The sequence below is a fragment of the Agelaius phoeniceus genome, chromosome 9 (genome assembly GCF_051311805.1).
Source record: "Agelaius phoeniceus isolate bAgePho1 chromosome 9, bAgePho1.hap1, whole genome shotgun sequence".
NCBI lineage: Eukaryota > Metazoa > Chordata > Aves > Passeriformes > Icteridae > Agelaius > Agelaius phoeniceus.
Window position 1 is genome coordinate 13,743,993 of NC_135273.1, and position 23,485 is coordinate 13,767,477.

At 41.4% G+C, this 23,485-nt stretch overlaps 1 protein-coding gene across 1 annotated transcript in view; it reads right to left on the reverse strand.

Moving 5' to 3' along the window:
- Positions 1-23,485, reverse strand: part of ARMH3 (armadillo like helical domain containing 3) — a 123,403-nt gene that overhangs the window by 67,152 nt on the left and 32,766 nt on the right. Inside the window, exons 17-23 of the mRNA XM_054636936.2 lie at positions 22,739-22,804; positions 21,593-21,662; positions 20,064-20,124; positions 17,385-17,473; positions 4,581-4,663; positions 3,953-4,079; positions 1,244-1,319 (exon numbers count right to left, since the gene is read on the reverse strand). Coding sequence (XP_054492911.1) covers positions 1,244-1,319; positions 3,953-4,079; positions 4,581-4,663; positions 17,385-17,473; positions 20,064-20,124; positions 21,593-21,662; positions 22,739-22,804 — 572 coding nt within the window. The remainder of the gene's footprint in view (positions 1-1,243; positions 1,320-3,952; positions 4,080-4,580; positions 4,664-17,384; positions 17,474-20,063; positions 20,125-21,592; positions 21,663-22,738; positions 22,805-23,485) is intronic.

Sequence of the window (23,485 nt, forward strand, 5' to 3'; positions counted from 1 at the left end):
AGGAAATAAGCCCATGCAAAGCCTTGGTTCCACAAACCAGAGGTGAGCACAAACTCTCTGTGATCACTTGGTTTTTCTCCCTTCCAAGTGTGGATTTCTCTTGCTGGTTACACAGAGCATTCCCAGAGCAGGCACTTTGTCACATAAAGTGACATTAGTCAACAGCCACCTGTTCTGCTGCTTCACTCCAACTGCACTATCTACCCACACATGTTCACTTACATCTGTTTAAAAAACCTCAAAAATAAGGATAGCAGTAAAATAAGTCTAGAATCATATATGATGCTTACAGACTTTTTAAGGGAACCTTTAAGGTGGTTTACAGACATGTAGATGTATATTGACTTGAAAAATGCCCTCAGGGAGTTTGTCCTACACAATGTCTTTTGTAATGAGGAAAACAATGAGTACTAGCAATGCAACATTACTGAGCTACCTGGTGTTGCACAGACACCAAGTGTCTGGAGTGACTAGGGAAGTGATGTACAGATTTTTTTTCAGTAGAAGTACTTTTATCTTACATGGTTTGTTTATAAGCCAGATCTAAGAAGTAAATTTTCCTTCCCAACATTCCTCCATTTTCCAATCAATCATATCCATGATCTTCTTGCCCAGTACCCAGCTTGGCCACTAGTAGCTGCTTTAGGTGCCATAAAAATAAATTATTGCCATTGTGAAAGAATACATACCTAGATTTACACTCCTTAGCCTTACAAGTAAAGCATAATTTCTCCCCTTCTGCCCTTGAACGTGAAGTGGAGGTTTAAGAGAACACTGAAATGTCCTTAAATAATCAGTTTTAAACACACAAAAATCTTGCAATGTTAAGAGGCCTCAAATCTGCTTATTACAGCAGGCTTACAGTCCCCTTCATAGCTTTGTGGAATTGCTATAGAACCATGCAACAGAAATCCATTAGGTTCACAACTGCTCTGCCAGCACAGCATTATTCTCCACTGTATAACTTCTCCCAAGAATGATATGAGGATTAATTCATTATAGTTTGTGCTACACTTTGAAAGCACTCAGTCTACAGAAGAGCTGAGAGAATTATTAGGGGACAATCAAACCCTGGTGTTCATTCCTTTATGCCTGTGAGCCCTATTTGAGCAACAACTTAGCCCAACAAGTAGAACAAATTCAAAACAACATTCATTAAAACAAATGTGTAACTGTCATGATAAAAATGTAGTCACATAGAAAATGAGAAACTTTAAAAGAGCAATTAACTTCTACTCCTTACCTAATATTGACTAATGCATGGGTCACCTTGCTTGCAGGCTCTTTCCATTGACCAGCATTGGTAGACAGCCTTAGAACTGAAAGGAGAAGACAGTTAACAGTGCTGGCACAGAACTGGCAATTTCATAATTCAAAACAGGAAAAAGAATCTGCTTTGGCAAGATGGCAGTCCAGGAACCACATCAAAACAAAGGTCATCTTTGAGAATCTGTGATCCAGGGTAGAAATTCCCTTCAAAGCCCATCTAAGGAACATGAGGAACATGGGAGGGGTGAGCAGAATAGATTAATGACTTAAGCCACAGGGGATGGGAGAACCTGGGTGCTCCAAACTGCTTTCACTATCACATACAGAGTTCATTTTCCTCAGAAAAAGAGCAGCATCCCAAGCCTAGAATAGCTCTCATTCCACACACAGTTGTTCTCCTCCTGCTCATGCAAGGTTCCATCTGAACTAGACTACATAGTGAAGTTAAAGCCCTCTCCAGCAATGAAGAATTCCTCACATGCCCATTTATCTAGAGCTGCAGAGAGGAATTACACACCAGGGTAAAGAAAAAACACTGCCTGTAGGAAGAAGGGTGGTGTTCTCCTGCACAGATGGTCTCTGACAGACTTAAGAGCAGATCTGAAAACATTCTGCAACAGGAAGAACTTCTAGGGAATCCAATTCATTTCTGCCAGAGTACCAAAAATACTTATTTAGGTCAAAATATGTAGTGTTTTTATGGTGGCAGTTACTTGCACAACTCTTGGTAAGCATCAAAACAATAACAGATCCTGCAGCAGATGTTTTGATTAATTTCCATCTTGCCTGAACAAAGGGAATTTTCTATGAATTTGTACATACAGGGGTTTCTGGAGGTTAGACTCCACAAGAAAGGTTCACCCTCAATTTAGAAGTGAAGGAATAGCTCATCATCCAAATTTAGGATCATCCAAACATGGATTCTACGAGTGAATGCTTAAACACAGTGGCTGCATACTTATGCTTGTAATTGAAGGACAGAAGCTTTCAGTCCTGCATATCTGGATTAAGTTTAGTTTCAGAACAAGAGAAAAAAAAATCAATTAGATTCCACCTCCACTCCCAGCATGGAAAGTTTCAACCACATTAACAAAAAACTAAAGGACTGAGTAGCTTTCTCATCTGTGCTAATACCCCAAGGCTAGGGGACAGAAGGGTCACTGTAGTCTCAGAGATGGGCTGACAAGCAAAGGGAAGCTAACAGAACACCTGGTAGCTTTCATTAGCTTGAGACAGTGCTACCTTCTCACCTTCTATTCTACCATTACATGCCATCTGCAGGAAAAAGTTGTCATCTCTGAGTAACATTGTTTTGTCAAACAGTAGGTACTGTACTAGAATATCTGAAGTAATATATTCAATCCAGGCATCTGCAAGAGTAATTCAACAGGGTTTACTCTACATAGGAGGATGGCAAACATTCATGTGATGAATTGTTTCAACAGCTCAGTGCTGCCTTTTGCAACTCAACTGAGGAAGTATTTGAGTGCATTATTCTTCTATTCCATTTACCTTCAGCTTCTACAGGGGATGGGTTTGAAAAAAACATTACTTAGTAAAAGCACCTTATCTTACTAGCTGCAACTCTACTCAGGGAGTAGAAAATGGGTAAGCAAAAAATCTTATGCACTCAGAGGGCACAAAAATGGCCAAGCAATCCCTTATGTAACAGTTGAAAACTGTGGGAAATTTATGCAAAAGGGCAGTTTGTTTCTGCTTGCAGTTACAGGGGTAGTCAGCAACTTTCATTTAGGTGAGGATGTCCCTCCCCCATGTCAGAAGAGGGCTGTGGCCCAACTGTCTGCCCTTCAGCTCTCTTTACACACTTATATCAATTCCTGTTGTTCCTTAGGTGATCATACTGAGAAGGGAGCAGAGGGTGAAGGAATGAAAGGTCCTTTTGGAACGAAGCAAACAAAGAACACAGCTGTGTTCTTTTTTTCACAGCTTCAAGTATGCAGTGCACCAGTGCTGCTGCAGCTACCCCGGGCTGCAGGTGCCAGTGTCTAACACTGACCGATTATGCCTCCATGCATTCCTTGCTTTTCTTTGTTCCTCTTCCCTGCTGGGTGACACTTGGCTCCCTTCCTTCTCTCTTGAAGGTTGGCAGCTTCTCCCTGTTTTGCCAGGGGGCACATTCTTCAGTCCAGCAATTCACTTGTCACTGCAAGCAGGTTTGTCAGGGTTGTTTTCTTGGTTGCTTTGGCAATGTGTGAAGTAGATGTGATTTGTCTAGCACAGCAAGCTTCTTGCCTAAAGTTTCTCAAATTCTTTTCCAAATTCATACTTGCATTCAGTGTTTCTCTATGCTGGGTGGTTCTGCAGCATATACCTGCTTTTTGACTTGAAATTATCAAATGTAATAGAGGCAAACTACACAAAATGCATTAAATACCACATACTCCATTGTGACAATAAATTTATATTTCCAACATTAAGTGACAGAGGGAGGGGCAAGGAGCCTGTTTGTATTTTTTTGTGACATTAAAAAAACCTTATCCTTTTAATAAGTTTATCCCCTCTCAATTCCTGATTTACCAACATGCCCTAGTACACAAAACATGTTCACCCAGCACAGCAGACATCAGTAGCAGGTAGACAGCAAACACTTGACACAAACATCCCTCTCCCACCACCCTCACTTCCAGGCAGCAGCAGTCCTGACGAGTCAGGAGGTACTCACCCATAGAATAAAGGTTGTCAAAATTCTGGTGCATGCGAATGATTTCATAATAGAGCTCATCATAGCTGCTGGGAGTGGGCAGAAATGTGTCCCCGTAAGTGATGAACATGTTGAACAGGTTCACAACCTATACAAGTGAAAAGAAGTTGCAACAGGAATATTTATCCCAAATCTATTCTGCAACAGAAACAATACACATTATGTCTAAAACCTTCAAAGGAATAGCTTGCAGTAGCAGCAGACTTTCCTTATAGTACCTGAGAGACAGACAAGAAGCTTAAGTACTCTTTTATCTAGGGCCAGAAACACATGTTTCTATTTTGAATACAAAGGAGCAGAGAACAAAAAAAAATAATTAACAAATCTGGAAAATTAAACTAGGCCTTTCCTCACACAGACTTCTTTATTTCAATGAGCCAACCCTATAGTGAGTCCAAGCACTGCCCTTTCCAAACACCTAGTGAAACCAACCACGATGTTCCCCTGCTTCATGGCCTCGTTCTCATATCTCCTTAACAGGCCAGAAATCCTTTCTGGAATCCTTTCAGCATTAAAATTCCTTCCTAATATTAGCTCACAATCAAGTTGTTAAAATTAAGAGGATTTGTGCAAGGCTAAAGATGCTCACCATAAGAGCAAGGGTGAAGATGTTGTGCTTGGCCAGCAACACAGTCTCATTAGACATGAGGAACTTCAACAAGTTGATCAAAGCTAGGAGAAAATAATAAGTATTATTAAAATACTATAAAAAGCAAAGCCATTCTCAACAAGTCACTTATATACAGATGCATTTACATTATCCAGTGTAAATTAAACTAAATGCCAGCTATCCACCTCAGAAATATATCAATTTATATGTAGGGTTTGGCAGCGCTTTTTGTTGTTAAAATACCCTGCCAAACAGGTAAGTGACAGTGATTTTACCTTCCCACACTTATTCTCATTCACTGGCTTCCCAATCAAATCTACTCAGGCTCAAGGTACGTCCCTTGTTAACTCAGTCAGTTCAAGATTTTTCTATCAGCTAGATCCTGGAGCAAGCTTTGGGGTTGGAAAACCCAACTGTCTCATTTCTGCTTCATATATCACCAACATGATGTATGCACAGGCAGCCCCAAACTGTCACTCTTGTTGATACCCGCAGTTATAAAAAATAAAAAAGGTAAGAAAACCCCCACAGCACAGCTTTTCTGTAGCTCTATGTCAATGCTGCTGCACTGGTAAAAAGAAGGATGTAGTACTTTATTGTGTCAGTTATCTGGGGCTGTGCCGTAAAGATTACAGATCTGGTTCACACTTGTCTTAAATAATAAAACAACAAAAGCTCCTGCTGTAACCATCCAGTATCAGTTAGTAACAGTGGCAATTAACAAAAAGGTTGGCTAAAAATGCCTTAATCAAACAGACTTTACAATAAACAACTGCATTCTATGCACTTGAATAAAATGTAAAGTTTCTTATCTTTTTTTTTTTCCTAGTTGTTGAAATTTTCAGAAAACTAGTTTCTTCTGTATTATAGCTGTTCAGGAGTGAAAGCTGATGCCTGACTAGAAGAGATTCTTAATGTACTCTATTCTCTAAAGTCAACACATTTCAAGACTTAAAACATCTGAATTAAGATGTCCTGAAAAGTCAATGCTGGAACACTATATACATCTTTTAAAAAAGGTTCTTAATTATCTACTAATTAGTAACTTCATCCAACAGAACAATACCAGGCATTACTCCTATTTCTTACAGGCACAAGTAGAACCTGTTAATCCATTTTTCCCCCCCACCATTACACAGGTGTCACACACCATCCAGTAACTGGTGAGAAAATAAACTGTGGTTTAGGGAGAACTCCACAGTGAATGCAGAAAAGACCATTCAGCCCAAAGTACAGGCTATGAAAGAGGAAGAGATAGAGCACAGGGAACAGGAATGAAATATGGGCAAAATTTAGATATTCATCCCCATTAAGATTGCAAAGTATTCATAAAAGGTAAAATCAAAATACCTACAGCAAAACCATGCAAACACACCAGTCTGATCTTGAATTAAACAAAACTGTCAAATTCTGAATGCAGTCCTGCAACCTCTACTTTACAGTACTACAAGTTTATACATGCACACACAAAGGGAAGCCTGCAGCCCAAGGTGGGTATTTACCCATCACAGGCAGAAGCTACTTCTGTCTAATCTTCCAGCAGGTGCCTCATGCTGAACTGAAAACCAGGAATGAACAAAATTCTCTGCAAACTCCAGACATGCAAGTGATGCATCTTTCAGAGCTATTCCAGAATTAACCATCAGCAATAGCATTTCTCCCTTCCATGTCAGCAGCTCACCTCATGAAGCAAATACATTAACACCTTTTCAATCCAGCCACATAACTCTCCATACCATCATCACCCCATCATCACACAAACTCCTGGGACCAAAAGCAGAGCCTGGATGCCACAGTAACACAGCTCTGAAAATACCCCTGTCAGGTTTTTTCCTGCAAAACAAACGTTTCAAAACAAAGTAGCAGGTACAGATGGGCTCTCCACCGGAGCAAAGATCCAGCTAAAAACAGGTTGCCAAGGTAACCAAACCTCCACAGCAAAAAAGTCTCCTGCAGTCAGTGCCTTGGACTGCAGACAGCTGCCCTGCATCTCTGTCACAGCAGCTCATTGGCCATTTCTCCATCTCATGGTTACAAGCTTGGTTTTACCTCCTTCCCAGCCACAAAGTCCACAGCTCTCAAAGTCCACCAGGTGCTTCTGCTCTATTACCAGCACCTTGGCTTTGTGGAAGCAAAGTAGCAGAACTCTGGATTTCCTATGACAAGTTGTGAAGAAGCCCCATGTTCATTTCTTTGCCTCTTACTCTCCCACAAGAGCCCTGCTGAATGGCCTTTGTCAGCAGGTCATGGCACAGTGTGACAAGGAGCCACCACCAACCATCCAAAAACTGTGAACATGAAAGCTGTCCATGATAAGGAGAAACTATTTTTAAAAGAACAAGTGTATTTGTCCAGAGCACAAGCACCCACCAAATGAGAAGGACAAGCACACTACAACTGCCCACTGCAGTACTTCTCATAAACCACCCTGAAGCACTTGTACTGCTCTATATTGGTGACAACACTTGAAGGAGAACTTTCTCTGTTCTATCCCTACATTTGTTTCAGCCATTGTGATGAATCTATGTTTAATTTTCCTGTTTCAGTTACAAAGAAGACAAGAGATTAGCTCTGCTTGAAATCAGTATTTATACCTGAATTGCACTGAATCATAGCCCACTCAAAACTTTCTGTGCTGTTCCCTCCCTAAGAACTAGGGAGGAGAGGGACATGCTTCACATGAAGAAGAAACTGAGTGTGGGCTTAGAGCCTGGTCAGAAGAGCTACCTCATCAGAGGTTTACAGCCACTGTGTGCTCTGCACTGAAAAATTTAATCAACTGCTAGGAAACCACACAGTCCTAAAAAAGTTGCAGTGTTCCTAACCGGAATATACACTACACCGATGCTAAAAGAGCAACCAATCTTTTTCCATACCAGCACAATCTGCAGCAGCCTCTACTCAAGTGTCTCTAAGGACCACAAACACTGTGGAACCTTTAAATCCCTTTGCCATGTCTCTGTAGTTTGTTTGTAAGGCAGACCCTGTACTGAAAATTAGGACAGCTATGCCCTGAAGTTTTCAGAGCTAGCAACTTTTAGATCTGGCTTCACATGCCTAGTGCCCTTCAGCAACAATTACACACACAAAATAAACCTTTAGAGGAAAGTCCAACTGACTGAACACCCCTCTGCCCTTGAGCTCCAACAGAGCACTGATGCTACTATTCCTAAACAATCTGAAGCCAAACCAGATGTGTCACATTTTCCCTGCTGCAATCAACTGCTCGCCTCTCACACCCCACCTGCAGACTGCCCTTTCTAGCCAGGAAATTATCTTTCTTTTTTTTTTTTTTCCCCAGCAGAGGAGCAATTCAGTCTCCCAGCTGCACAGGCAGACACAAATGTGTTCCTTGCTTGGGCTCAGCCACCTTATCCCAAATTATGCTCCAGGGTTTAACAGCAATGGATGGTTTGGGTATGAGACCTATTTCAACATTAACTGGAAAACAATTTTTGCAGTACCCTCTAGAGCCCTTTTTTCCTCCCTAAAGATATCTGTTCTTGGCATTCATTAGCAGGACCTGAAAAACCCACTGTGGTGAGTCTCAGAACATCCATAATTTCACAATACAACAGTGTGACTTCTTTAGCAATAAAGGGAGAAGCCTATAACTTAACAAGCAGCCACCAGCATGTTCATGTAAGTGACCTGAGCTGAGTACACTGGCTATGCTTCTTAAATCAACAAGAAGAGAACATAGCTTTGGACACCTATGTTTAGAGCCTCAAACCCAAGTAGACAAGCATGCTGAGTGGACACAGAGCCATGTGACAGGCTGTATGTGAAAACTGGTATATAGCAGGTTGCCTCTTGGACAATTTTCTCTCCAAAGGATGAAAGGTGACATCACAGATATCCTCCCTACTTTTTAAACTGAAATGACTGCAGTGAAAGAACCTCTTAGCTCTTTTGCTGCACAGCTGCTTTTACAGACACTTTCCCTTATCACCTTCTGTAGCCACTCTGTCTGCTAAGGAGCAGCAGTACACGCCTGCTCAGTTATTTGCTGCCCTCCCTCAAGCCAGTCCTCTGTGAGAAGACTGTGGGCAGCCACCATCTCCCATTTTCTTCTACCAGGAAGGAGGTAATTCCTGTTACAGTTGCCCTTCACTCCCTCCTTTCCCTATTCCTATTCACATAGCAGACTTACCTTCTCTCCCTCTAAGCCTTGTTTCAAACAGAAGGATATTCAGCCCCAGGTGAATTTGGATTCACATAAAGTTGGGGTTTTTTTTATTTAGGGTCTCAGTGTTCGCTGTTTGGATCATGTGTAATGCAACAGGACCATGGAGGTAGGCCAAGAGAAAAGGGGGAAAAAAAGTAGTAGTATTATCCCCTGGGCAAGTCAGAATGTAGCACAGACTCTGCCAGGAGCATCGGAAGGCTCTGATGTGTTATTGCACAACGGAGCAGAAGAGAAAAGCCCTGAAACACTCATCAATGAGAGATGGATGGGTTGAGCACAGTACAGAGGCCTCTGTCACTGTATCTGCTGTGCTTACAGGTCAAGAATCTTCTAATGGTGCATATAATGGCCCTCAAGAAAGGAGCAAGGCAGAGAGAGATGTGAGGGCTCCTCAGCTGCAGTATAACATCCATTACCAGGATCCAGTGCTCTACTAAAATTCTCCAATTTTCTACCCTTCAACTTTCAGGGCACACAGGGAAGAACAGTGATTTTCCCATTCCCTCTAGAAGCTACCATTGAACCAACAGTGTATTCAGTGTCCTCCTTCCAGTGTCTCAAACCACAACCCCCTTAGAAGGATCCTCACCCATCTACCACTAGAAGGCAGCTGATCCTGACATCTGGGCAACACTTCCATGCTGCAGAGAAGTCATCTGCCTACAAGTGCTTCAGCAGCACAGTAACCACCCTGCACCTCTTACAGCCACCCTGTTCACATGTAGATACTGCCAAGGCAAGGTGCACACTTCTCACTGTAGCCAGATCCAGTTAAGGCCAAGTGCAACTAAGAATAGAGTGGATTAGATTCTCCATGAAGCAGCACTGGTCTTTCTGTGCTTCAGTTCTTCCAATATACAAGAGAAAACAGGAGCATTCTGCCTGCAACAGCACTGGAAGTATAAATAGAGCAACACCACGAGCCCTGGCTGTACCTGGCCAGATCAAAGGTCCACCTAAGCTTAGTGTTCTGTCTCTAAATGGTCAACATCAAACACTTGTTGAAAAACAATAGGCCAAACAATGCTTTCTAATATGTTCTTTCAGATTCCAAAATTCAGCATGATTCCCTTACATGAGGGAAATTACAGCACAGAATGTGAAAAAAGCAGATTCTCACAACATGCCAATACCATAACCACCAACCAGTCCACTCTTTTGTTCCAGACTGGAAATCACAAGGGCTAAGCTAGGATAACCATACAGCCCACTGGGCAGCTATGAGGAGAAGACACCCCAGAACAGAGTAATCACCTCTAGAAAATGCTATACCTGAAAAGCAATTCGAATTTAGGGAAGCAAAAGGCTCAAATATGACATTCTGAGATGACCTAAGTGTTAAGAGGGTGCAGATCTGGCCACATTCAGCTTTGGCAGGCACTCAGAAGAACAGTAATCAAAACAAACTCAGCAGGAGATGAGAATCTACAGATTGGGTTTGACAGGAAAGAACCTACAGAGGTATTTTCCAGATAGAGTTGTAGGAATAGGAATCCTGTCAGAGAAATAGTTATATTGCTATTACAAACTAACACACCAGAACTCCCTGAGGCACAAACTACCCCAGCACCCTTGGACAAGTGAAGCAATTACTCAGGGACAGCACTCGCAGCTTCCTGTCAATCACCCACAGCATCAGAACACAAGACTCTTGCACCAACGCTGCAGTCCCCTCTTGGGAGCAGGGGAAGCAATAAAAGCTCTGTCAACATCACCAGTCAACATGCTCCAGCTCCTTCCCTCTGCTCTGATCAGGAGGGAGCATTCTGCTCCCTGCTGTAACCATCACCTGCCTGAACACTCCTCTACCCTCCCTCTTGCTGCCACAGGCACTGCAGAGTCCCTCCTCCCAGCCACCACAGCTCTGTGGCAAAAAGCAGCTGGCAACTGGCAGGCTCCCCATCACCAGCACTCTACAGCTGCCCTCTCTTTTCCCCATGACTGGCTCTCAAGGGCCCATCCATGAAAGCAGGCTGTTTTCTTAATGAGAATCAACAGCTTGCCAGAGGGCTGGAGCACACGCTGGCACGAGCCATCGCTCCCAGGATTAGTCAAGCAGGCTCCTTCACTTCCAAGCCTTTACTCTCTTTATATAGCCCCCATCCCTGGTACTCACTGTTCCCACCTAAATGGAGCCAACAGTGTGAAATTGCAAGCTTAATGGAAATGCTGATTGCTGATGCCAGAGCAATGCTGCTAGATGGCAATCCAGCAAGCAATAAGAAATAACACAAATTTTCCAACTTCAGCTAAAGCTCAGATGAACAATATGCTTTTTTTTTTTTTTTTTTACAAATAAATAAATAATTAAAAAAAAAAAGCACACACCCACAAGCTTCATCCCTCTTTAGAGGAAAGGGTAGTATTGAGCTAAATTCTGTTTTGTCTGACAGTGTAGGTTCACACTGTTAAACAATAGTCTTGGGAGTTAACGTTGCAGATTTTTGCCTCAGGTTTTAAAACAGAAAAGGTGGAGAATCTGGAGAAAGAGAAGAAATATTGTGTGAGAACATGGAAAGACTGCAAGGTAAGGAACCCAAGAGTGATGCTGCTTGAACACAAAAAGGGACATGGGATAGATTCTGAGTGCTGCATTCCGAGTGCTGCAATCCCTCCCTGCAGATAAAGAAACAGCTTTGAGCAGCTGACTGTAACACTTCTATCACCAATGGGACCATTTCCCAGGAGAAATTATCACACTTTCTCCACTAGGTCACTATGATCTGCAAACTGTTAATGATCCACAACCAAGATCTCCAGCATTTGTTAGCTTTATTTAAAACACGGCAGAGCAACATGTGTGGATGAGATCTGCCAGGCTGAAGCAGGATGACCAAAACGTTGCCAGACTTTTACCCATGCAAATTACTAAATTCCATTTGTGCTTATCTAAACAAGGCTATGTTGAGAAATTCTCACCCTCATCTCACCAGGTGATCAAGAACAGCCCCAAATCTTATATTATACTTTTTCTGTTCACTAGCTATCAGGGTCAAACTCTTTACCATCAGTATTAAAATACATTAGCATAAAGTAAAACTAAACTAGAATTAGGTAAAAGCAGATGCTTCCTTAAAATGACCCATGCAGGGAATTTAGAACCTCCTCCTTTACAAGAAAGCCACTGAGTTTCTGCATTTCTTACACTATTTTCTTTAAGAGTTTAATACCAGGGCACTTCACTAAATGGCTGGAGCATTCCCATGAAAATATTCTAGCGTTGGTTGAGGAGGTAATGTGGAAAGGTCAGCAGGACATTGTCCCACCAGCTGAGAATGAAAGCAGAATACTACAAGCAGACATTTGCAGTCTTCCTTTTGACCTTCCCATCTTGCTGCCTGTAAGTGAATTGTGTAAGATGGGCCTGGGGTTTTCTTTGGGGTAACATGGAGTTCTGCCAGGAGTACAAATTAAATAAATCAATAACTATCAACCCACAACACAGACCACAACTATAAACAAAAATTATTTTATAAAACCATCTTTCAATTTCAATCCTTTCCTGAATTCCTTCAGTATGATAGATATATCACACTGTGAAATAGATAACAGGATTAACAATTGCATTCCTGAACCCAGCTTGGGCTGACACAGTACCACATTATCACAAGCACCAACACTCCTATAATAAAGAAAATAGGACCCACTAAGAGCTGCAAACTCCCAGTATGTATTCCATGGCACACAAGACAGTTACAACTTTTAGTTTGTGTGAGAAACCAAGCCATTTGCTAACTGGCCAAGCAGCTCTATGCTCTTCCAAACTCTCATGGCATCCAGTGACCAGGAACTTCATCAGTGAACTCCACCATGTGGTACACCAGTGTGTGAATCCTGCCTCCACAAGAGCTGCAAGCTGATAAGCTTCCCTTGCCAGATAGGTGCTGCAGAAAGTGACAGTGACAGCTGGATTAGAGATGAAGGGAAGACACAACATCACCTGACTTCCAGTCTGTTCAGCAACATAAATCAGAGGGTTGAAGCAGACCTGATCCACAGTTGTAGAACCAGAAATTACATAGCTAACACACTCTCAGTAATGACCATTTCAGTCACAAAAATAATAAAGCAAATTGATTAAACAATACCATCTTAAATATGCACTGCATAAGGGCAGTATTATATCTACTGAAATTCGGGGGGGGGGAACATTCTCCTCCACAAAAAATTGTTTCTTTATTTTAAAATTTTGCACACAGGAACCTTTCATGTTTTTATTATGCACCCAAAAATTTTTGAATGCAGTACTATTCTTGTTATAAATACAGAACCTGACAAAAAGATCTGAGGAGTGTACAAAAAGGGAAAAAAAAAGTGTATTTTGTCTAGTAGCATTGTAGAAGTCTGCTTTGATAACCCTAAAATGAAAAGGAGAAAAATTAACTTCTTAATGGTGCTACATATTTGAAGTAACCTTATTTTAACAGTGCATTCTGCATCTACCAAATTAACTAAGCTAAAGATAAGGAACTACAGCCTTATGTTAAAACAATTTGAAAACTGATCTTCAACTGATCTTACTAATGGTAATACCCACTGTTAATCCTACTTTGCATTCAACTACCCCAATAAATAGCTATTTCACCATTATTATAATTCAGATTTTTTAGGCTCTATTCTTGCTATTAGAAGTCTTTATTAGTACTGCTTTTCTGTTTCTTTAAACATAGCTTTTGCTTAAAGCAAACCATAGCAACTGCAAAGAAGTTACCTGCACCCCCTAAGCTCAGCGTGAATTGCTCAAGCATTGCTAATTTTGAAGTGGGAGGAGTTGAAGAAATGAGGTCTTTTTATATAAAAAGCTTAAATGACTCATGAAAACTCTTCTGGCATAGCTCATACATGCTTGACAACAACAACAACACATATAGCACGGTCCATCACTCAAGTGCTGTACAAACCAGCCCAAGAACATTGGGCATAACAGGCTGTTTCTGAGACCAGTGAACTGGCTGTTCCCAAGTTTCCTAATTGGCTCTAGGAAGTACCTTACACTTGACATTCAATTAATCAGTGTTTAAAAAGAATAAGGTACCTGGCATAGCAGTCCAGGAGACTTCCAGTTGGCTGAAATGTCTGCAAGCAAACAGGTCAACAGAGTAATATCCACTTGGAGGTTCTGACCTTGGCCAAATTTCCAGGCTGGTACCAGCAATGGTATCTGGTCAGTGGCAAAAAACCTGAAGTTTTTCTTTAGCACTCAAAGGGAAGAGCTGCACACTAATCAGTGGTGGAACAGAAGTGAACAGACTGCTGAAGAGGGCTACTAAAAAAGAACCAAGATCAACAGACATTTCTCTATCTGAATGTCTGGTCTAGTAATGGCCTTTGCCAATCACTTTCATAGGTTAATCAGATTACAGCTTTTCACTCTCCAGCCCTCCTTTTAAGATGTTCCAGAATTTAGCTCCACTAGTAATCTGATACTTATTTTCACACTGCTTTTAGCTAGAACCTGCTTCCACACACTACTGTTGCCACCCACAGATTTTCCTTTCTGCCAATCCTGTTTCCAGCTCTCAAATCTTTCTCTGTCACCTAAACATTCTTGGTCATCTGGTGAGCACAGCCAGAGATTTATACTGCTTTGAGTGCCATTGCCCTGGTCCCTTAACTTAATGTGAAAAAATTATTCTAATAGAGAAGCTCAGGCTGGATCACATCCAAAGACTGTAACAATATTGTTCTTCTTTAAGCTCAGATGTTGCAGAATAAAGTTCACCAGAAATAAGATCATATGGAAACAATGCCAAATAATGGCATATCCAAAAAAGCATAAAGTATTACAGACTGCATAAACAGCATGATATGTGTCCTGAGAGATGCCAAAGCACCTGGCTCCACTGCTTTTCCCTGCCATCACTGCAAATTAAAATCAAACAGTAAATGCAGCAACTCTCAAAGCGCTGCTGGCCTTCCATACTGAAGACAAAGCATCCACAAAGGAAGAGCATCAATCCATCAGATGACACTCAAGTGGCTTTCCTTAATTAGAGATTAGCTAACATTAGATTTGGCAAGTGAACAGAAGGCTCCATACACTGCTACTGCTTCCACCTCCAGCCTTTATCTCAGTTCCTCCACACCCAATACCGACTCCCTGCCCCCAGTATTCTCTTTGTCTTCTTCTCCCACTCAATTTTCTGCCTGAAAAAACTCTCCTCCTTTTATGTGCCAGGTATAACTCTCTCCCTTTCTTCCAATACTTCCTTACACAAATTCTCTCCAGCTTCTTTGTTCCACTCAGCTCTGCTGGGGGGCCTCCACTGCTATTATCCACACTACACCACAGGGGCATTGCTTAAGTCATCACAGACTTTGTCATTCTAGAAGACAAGTGTGGGCTTGAAGACCTTCTGTGAAGCACACCTGATGGGGCAACCAGGTATCTCAGACCTTACAGTGAATAGCTGCTCTCTTTTGGCTGTTCATCCAGCAGTGATAACTAACTCTTCGATCCAAAACAAAAGCCTGATGGTCATATGAAGGGCAGAAATTATTTCAGAAGTCTTGTGCTCTGGTTTGGAATTGTCTGTCACATAGATCAAGACCACAGAGAGAGACATTCTTTCACATCAAAGGCAGCAGCATTCTGAGTAATCAAAGAGCAACCTTGACAGGGTCAGAGTTAAGTATGAAACAGATCTCAAGACAGGGCTGGCAATTAGCATTTATTCTGCAACTTATATAGCATTCTAGAAGCACACCTGGAGCAGCCAGGACCTGCCCTTTTACAGGTGTATGCACCATTTCACCCAGGGTCTTCCAGCCTGTATAAACCACTTATGCAGCTACAGAAGAATCTCTGTTCACCTCAACATCCTATTAAAAAAATAATAATTTTGAAACATTCTACAGTAGTTTACTCTCAGAAGAGGATCACCTAAAATACACAAAAATCTATAGTAAGCATGGAGCTCTTCAGCTACATCAGGTGTGCCAATGTTTCAGTTCCTTCACAGAAACCTGACCAACCCAACCCAAGTGTTTTTATATTACTGCTTTGCTTTCAAAGCATGTGCAGTACTTAATACTTCTGAGGCACTTTATGCTTCCAAAGGTCTATATAAACACCAGCTAATTAGAGACAGCTAACAAGAATATCCCAAAATGCTGAATCTCAGTGTGTAGTGAGTATGTTCATTTTCTCTCCTTCCCTAAAACAGGGAAAGTTAGGGATTTAAAGATGCCAACGAGTGTGCTCCCTGAACTGTGGAAGAATACTTTCAAGCAAAAGGTGCTATATTTCAAACTTCCATTCTGCCAGTGCGTAGAAAAGCAGAAAATTCCAGCCTGGCCAAATAGAAATGCCTCTGGTTCACTGTAACTGCTGAAAAGATATCACACACATTGCCAGATGCAATTTTCATTCACAACAGACATCCACATTCTACACACTCATCTCCTGAACTGGCACTACACTACATCCATGCCTCTAGGGGCTCTGTTCTGAGGAAAACAACTGAAAAGGAACTGCTAATCCCTTAATTAGTGGCACCCACTTCACCTTCTGCAGGAATAATTTAGAAAGTCTGAATAGGCCACATGTCACACAAGGTGAAAATTCAGTAACTGAAAATGACTCAGGTTGTTGGTTCAGTCTCAGTACCTAGATCTCAGCTGGGCAAGGCTACTGAAGGGAAGTACTCAGTGTCAATTGAGAAGAGCTTCACAAACCACTGATGACTGCCTCTTTCAAAAGCCATCCTCTCAAATTTCTGATGAGAGTTGCATTACACCAGGCAAGTCGCTGATCCTAGGTCTCAAGCACAGCTCCAGGAATACACAATTAGGGCCATGTTCCCTTGAATTTTCATAAAGCTCTTGTTTAAGCCACAACAGCAAGGGGATTAACAGTACTTTCCTGGCTGAGCTACTTCACTGGCTAGATAACAACTGAAGCACAAACCATATCCACCAAAGATGCCTGTTAGGTCTCATCATCCATTCTGCTACTCCCCTCCCCAGACCTCCCACACAATGACTGCTTCACATAAGAGTCCTACAAAGCTGTCCACTAGACTATGTCAGACTCCACAATACTTATTTATCCATCTTGGGATGCAAGCAGCATTAACCAGACTATCTACCATCAACTCAAAGGTCAGAGTTAAAAGCCTCTCTTCCCTCACACTGACATTTCAAGGCTGCTCTCTTTAGGAGCTGCATACGCTATTCAATGCATGAGCATCTCTTGCAGTAAAAGGAAAAGCAAGGTCCATCTCCCTTTACCCAAGAGCCTACCTCCTTTCTACTCACAAATATCTGAGAGAGAGATACTACTCCATAAAACATTACTCCATTTTCTCCAATCAGGTAGAGAGAGACTCAGGTAATGGAACAGAAAAACAAAGACATTTGGATACCATAGTAAGCATGGAAGACAAGGAAGTAAATTAGCTACCATTATGATAATGAACTGGCTTTCCAAAGGAGGTAATTTGCATGCAGCAACTAAGAAGCAACATAAAGATGCTTTAACAGAACTGCTGCTTGCTTTTCAACCCAGCAGCAATGGAACAAGCAGTCATGGCCACAAAACAACCATCACTGTGGGTTTTTCCTGTTTGACTGTCTCTGCAGAGGCCGAGTACCTGACCAGAGCTCCCTCCAAGTGTAATGAAGCCTCACTCTGCATTTCTTCTGGTAGCACAGCAGCTTGTGCACAATCTGAATGCACCGTCTGGAAAAGAGAGGGCAAAGGATTAATGACATTGTATCTTCCCACAATTCCACAGCAAGCCTGGAAATATCACTGAAATCAGCAGCAGAGAAATAGACAAATTCAAAGACTATCAGAGGATGATGGGAGTTGTGACTTTTGCCTCCTAAGGGGAATCAACACTCACAAAAGAAAGAATCTGACCAAATGAAAAAAGGGGCCTGTATGCCAGTTTACACACAATAGGGATAGGACTGACCAAAAATGCATGTTTGCCATTTAATAAATACTTTTCACCTTTTGCTACACTAACCTAAGGGCCTCAAACTCTACAGAACAAGTTACTTAACTTGCAGTGAGATACTGCAAGCTACTGTAAAATTTGGACACAATGAAGCTTCTCTGTTTCTCTGGCCCCAGTGATGAGGCTAAAGGAAATGAGGGTGTCAGAAAAACTACAGGATTTTTAGTTTGACTGAGGTGTATGGTTTAATTACTTAAAAAATAAAAGAAATCTATTTCTATCAAATTTTCCAGTCTCCGTAATTTAAGTATGAGCTTTGGAATGTTCATGCAATACACATGCAAGCTTTGGAATCCCCCAACATACAAGAAGTGCACTTCTCAAGTCTCCAAATCCTGTAGGTCTCTAAAGCATCTAATGTTCATCCAGACTCTTCGGTGCACAAACATTCTTCACAAATAACATCCAAATCAAAAATACAGTACAATGAGTAAATTCTCTAACGCTATCATTATGGACAAGACAAAAAATATATACAAATTTGAACTTGTCAGGCCAAGCTATTTTTAGCTATCAACATGGAGAAAAAATAGAAGACTACAAAACAGAAACACCTCTTTCCCCCCAAATCCCTATTTCTCAAAAACACGTTATCTCATTAAAACCCACATCTTTCTGAAAAGACACTGATGAAAGACACTGCACATCAGATAAACATGGAGAAATTAAATTCTAAAAATTTGCATGGAATTTATTCAAAATGAGGTGAAAAGTTCAAGACAAGACTTTAAAACAAGGTTGTAGCAAAAAAATATGCAGAAGGTATGCATTATTCTTTTCAGACCCATAGATAATCCCAAAAATACAATAAGGCAAGAACTGAAACTAACTTGGAATAAAGGTAACACTATTTATAATCACTGAGCATGACATTAAGTGCTGCATTTCAAATTGGATTCTCATAAATTCAACCAAGAAAAGGAAGCAAACCAGCTAGGATAGACATCTGTCTTCAGATCAGGAACAGGAACCCCTATGGGGAGAAATCTCCTGTTTCTGATGTTACTGGTACTGGACAATGCCCAGCACCTTCTCACCTCTGTATCTGCTTGGCTGTAAGTCAAGTTATGAAGTTATCTGTCCTGGTGGGGTGTCTCTGGTTTTTAAAAGTTTTGTGCTGAGGATTCATAATACAAATAATGGACAAAAAGTACTCTTAGTCTATGGAACCTGGATTTCTCTTTTAAATATTAATATGCCCAGCCTTGTGCAGCTTCATATTGTCACCTCTTAAATGTACTGCAGAGAAGTATGACACTACTTGTGCATTCAGAACACCTGCTTTGTCTGCAATAACTGTGTCTGCTATGGGATGGTTTCAGACAGAAGCAGAGTGAAAGGACTGCACAAACATGCCAAAATAAATGGATACAAATGTCCACTGATGGTTGCTACTGCTCATTATTTCTGATGTTATGGGGTTTCTAGATGTGATGCCGCTGTTGAGTCCAAGCATTTCACACCTTTCTTGTGAAACTCCAGAGCATTACACCCATCTACAATTAGCTCTGCAGTTGTCATTAAAAAAAAGAAATTCTCACAAACTCAATTGAACTGCACAACCCTTGAAAAGGCACTGTAATTGCAAGGTTATTTGGGCAAAACCAGAATATACTGAAAAGTTACCTTAAGGGAAAATATCCTATGTGTCTTTATCTTTGCTCCAGAATATAGTGCTGTTCACGTCCTGGGGAAATTCAGCACTGTACAAACAGTCAGAGCCAAGCCAACAAACTGTCTAAATCCTACTTCTGCCCTCCAGGCTAAAGCAGTACAAAGCATTGGAGAGGCTCCTGTGGGACACAGGGAGTGCTCATGAGCGGCTCTGTCCTCTGGTCCCCTTTTGCCCATTGCTGAGTTTTAGCCCTTGCTGCCTAGCAGCCATCTCAGGCTTAAACCTCCCTCCCTCCCTCCCTCCCTTCCTCTCCACACTGCCTTCCAGGCCTCGTGCCAGTCATCCCTGCTTTTTCAAAACTGTCTTTTCTGTTTCTAGACCAAGATTCATCTTCTGGGAAGTGGGGATTGCTGCAATGACTCTGTGTTATGAAACTTCTTTTAGACTGAAAAGCTCTTTGTGTTAGATCAAGTAGATTAGGGAAACAGTCTGAAATTGAATTGCTTTCAATTTTCTGGAACACAGAGGATTTTTTGAAGAAGAAAAAGTTACTGGAAGAGTTCATGAAAAGCCATCCCACTCCCCACCAGCCACAAAGTGTTATTTCAGCCAGAAGATTGCTCTATGGGCAGGATTCTACCTAAATTCAAACTTCAAATGAAATCACAGTGAGTTACCCCACAGACACTTACACATAGAGATCCATAGGAAATTCTTTCATCATGTGTGTTACAATGAATTCCACCATCAAATCTGACAGAAAAGAAAATTATAAAGTAAGTATTGAGCTGGCTACTGTTAGCTTTTAGTAGACTACAAGGAAGTCAAACTGCCCCACCTACCTATCTCTACCAGACAATAGTCCTGCTTAGATGAAAGGGATTTCACTTTTTTGTTTGTTTGTTCTAAAGAACAGTAGACATTTGCCAGAACTAGAAAAGAACCTACTGGAAACTGAGGGTACATACTGTAATTTGCTTTGAGGCACTGCTTCCCCATATGGTTTCCCCCACTATTAGCCAAATAAAGACTATACCATGACTTCTGATGTTTAGAATTGCTCTCATATTTCAAACCCTGTCACTAATGACAAATTCCATTAAGAAGCACATTTTAGAAATTTATTCAGAAACAATGCACAACCTAGATGCTACTTAAAGAGACATTGTAAATAACACCTATTTTTCCTAAAACAAATTCTGAAGCAAGTAAAGCTAGTTTGATCTCAACACAGGCTAAGCTTGTGCTTAAGACTAATTCAGGGGAAAAAAGAAAAAAGTAGAATGTGTCTAACATTTAAGGGCTTCCAGTATGAAGATAAGAGGCAAAGAGTATAGAAATACAATTGAGAGAAGCTAACCAATGACAACTGAATATGTGTGGGGGTGTGTTCAACCCAACTGCAGCACAAAATGTTTATACCAAGCCACAATCATGAGCTGTAACCTCCTAGAGCAGTAAGAGCCCAGCAGTGTGACTCAACAGTAACTAGAAACAGTGCAGGTGAGGAGTGTATGGGATCTGAGAGCTCTAGAAAGATTATTCATGCAGCTGTTGTGTCTTAGCTTCAACAACCACATTTGAAAATGCTGAAGTCTAAGACTGCTCCTGTACCATCAGGCTGAGCAGCCATTCAGGGATCCAGGCTCCATCCATTTCTGAACTCACATGTGCTTTTGGCCTCCACAGTAACAAGAGTCACAACTTAATCATGTGCTGCATGAAAAGCTTTCAACTACGCCTCCATATCCAAAGGCAAAACCAATCCTAGCTACTAACGTTCCTGTTGTTTTTTGGCTCAGAAAAGGCTCAATGCCCAGCAAACACATTCACAAATATGTTTTTGTGAACCATAGGTCTGCCATCACCATATCATCTATAAAGTACTTGTCGCTGCTGCCACACTCACCTAAACACTGAATTTATTAATCAACTGCCCTCCCTCTTACTAAAAACTCAGCTCAAATGGACCAAGCAGTGTCTGTAAAACTTTCTTTAAATGTATGTAGGATTTATTGCTACAGAGCTGCAATCTTGGATTTGTCTGCAAGGTAGCCATGTACAAAGATGGGCATGGATTGCTGAAAACATCTTTAGTATGTAACTGTCCTTCTTCTAAGTCCATCCACTGGTCCATTTAATCCTCAAATCTCATATTTCTATTGCCCAACAAGAGATGCTTCAGGAGCCACAAGCACCCAGGTGCTCTGACAACACTCACCGAGCACTGCACACACCAGCGGGCGGCAGGGCAGGTTCTTGTCTGCTGCTTTCTTCCGATGCCTCATTGGCTGCAAACACACAAAGATGAAAAGAAGTCAGCAGAAGCCTCAAGTGACAGTCTGTATTACTGTATTTTTCAAGCAAATAGTACAATCAGCACAGGCTTCCTTTTGTCTTTTTCTCCAAATGCCATCTTATACATACTAATCCTAAAGACCATGGCTGGAGCAAAATTGTGTCTGTTTTCCAGCATGCTGATACTGGGGATTTGTTTCTCTAGCTGTGTACCTGGAAGGCACTGTTCTACTGAGGGGAGGGACCCCGAGACAAAAACAAATTACACAGAAATTCCTCCCCCTTGGTTAACATATTGATTTGTTTCTGACCCAGAAGTCTGATTGGCATTCTTAACAGTGTGTACAGTAGTCGGTGGCTTTGGTGTTCATTGGAACAGACCAGAAAGGGAAACTGGAGAGCAAATCTGTTGTTAAGGGCTAATGACTAGCATCCTTGCAGTGTGGTCTCCATAAAGTAAGATGTTTGTTTCTTTCTTGAACAGCGAGTGAGTTTCAATTGCTGCTTCACTGTCAGATGAGGTGGAACTTTGTGCCAGTACCACAAAGACAGAATGCATCAAGTTAGGATAACTATTCAAGTTACTTGTAAGTGCAGAGCTTCATGAGCCAGGTAAGGACACTTCCATCACAGGAAAAAGCTCTGGAAAAAACACTTTCCTCCCTGAAGGTGAATTACTCCACCCAGAATAAGCCAAATAAGAGCACTCAGTGTAACTCCAGCTGGCTATTATGTATCACATGAGGGCTAATGATTGCTGGAGATTAAGGCAGAACATTCTCTCTAGCACTGATTTCCTCAGAGACCTCCTAATACACAGCTCCTCACCAGCTAGACAGGCCTCTGAATTCACTGACAGGGCAAAGAGCTCTTTGTTCTTTGAAGAATGGAGACATTCTGAGAGCAACTTCAAAATCATTCTGCAGCTACTGCATTTCTGTCAGTATTTCCACATGCCTTAGCAGTGTAGGTTAGATGTCTGTGACACAATTTTCAACATATACTTTTCATACATACTCAAATCCTCTGTGCATTCTAAAGAGAAAACAATCTGGAGGAAAAGACTCACCATTCTGTGTAGGTTTACACGAAAATTCATGTTGTCATCATGAAGAAAAGCATTAGCATATTGATCCTATTGAAAAGGGCAAGAAAAGGGAGGAGATATGAAAAGCCCAACACCCTACAGCTGCCTTTCAAATCACATGTGTTTCAGTGTCAAACTCCCAAGATACAACCACCAAGCATTTCTTCTTGTCCCACACATGTTTTCAGTCACACAAAAGTAAACCCCTCCTGATCCCAATTCCACTTTAGAAAAATAAATTGCTAACAAAACAAGCAGTAGTTCAGTCTAACTTTCTCCCCCTTTGCTCATTTAAACTCTGGACTGTACACACCATAATGTCACAAGTTTAACAAGTGCTCCAGGGATATAATACAAGAGGTGGGTCTCCAGCACCAGTTCTGTAACTGTGTGGATAAAGGTTTCTTCTGGCATTTTGATTCCAGAAGCTACTACAGTACTAGCAGATAGGTTTATGAGCTGGTCTACCCCTCAAGCAAATCTCGTTCCAACACCACCTCTAAATTAAAGAGACTTCTCCAGATAATGCACAGCCAGAATAGCTAATAAATATACCCTCTCTTTAATATCAGAACCAAAGAATGTCCTTGTTATGCAGGAACAGAATTTCTTATCTTCTATTATCTATGCAGCCACCTGAAGAACAAGTGCCAAAACCATTTAATTAGAAAAATTTTAAATGTAGATGATTCGTTTTCAGGCTGCACCCTGAAGAAACATTATTACAGA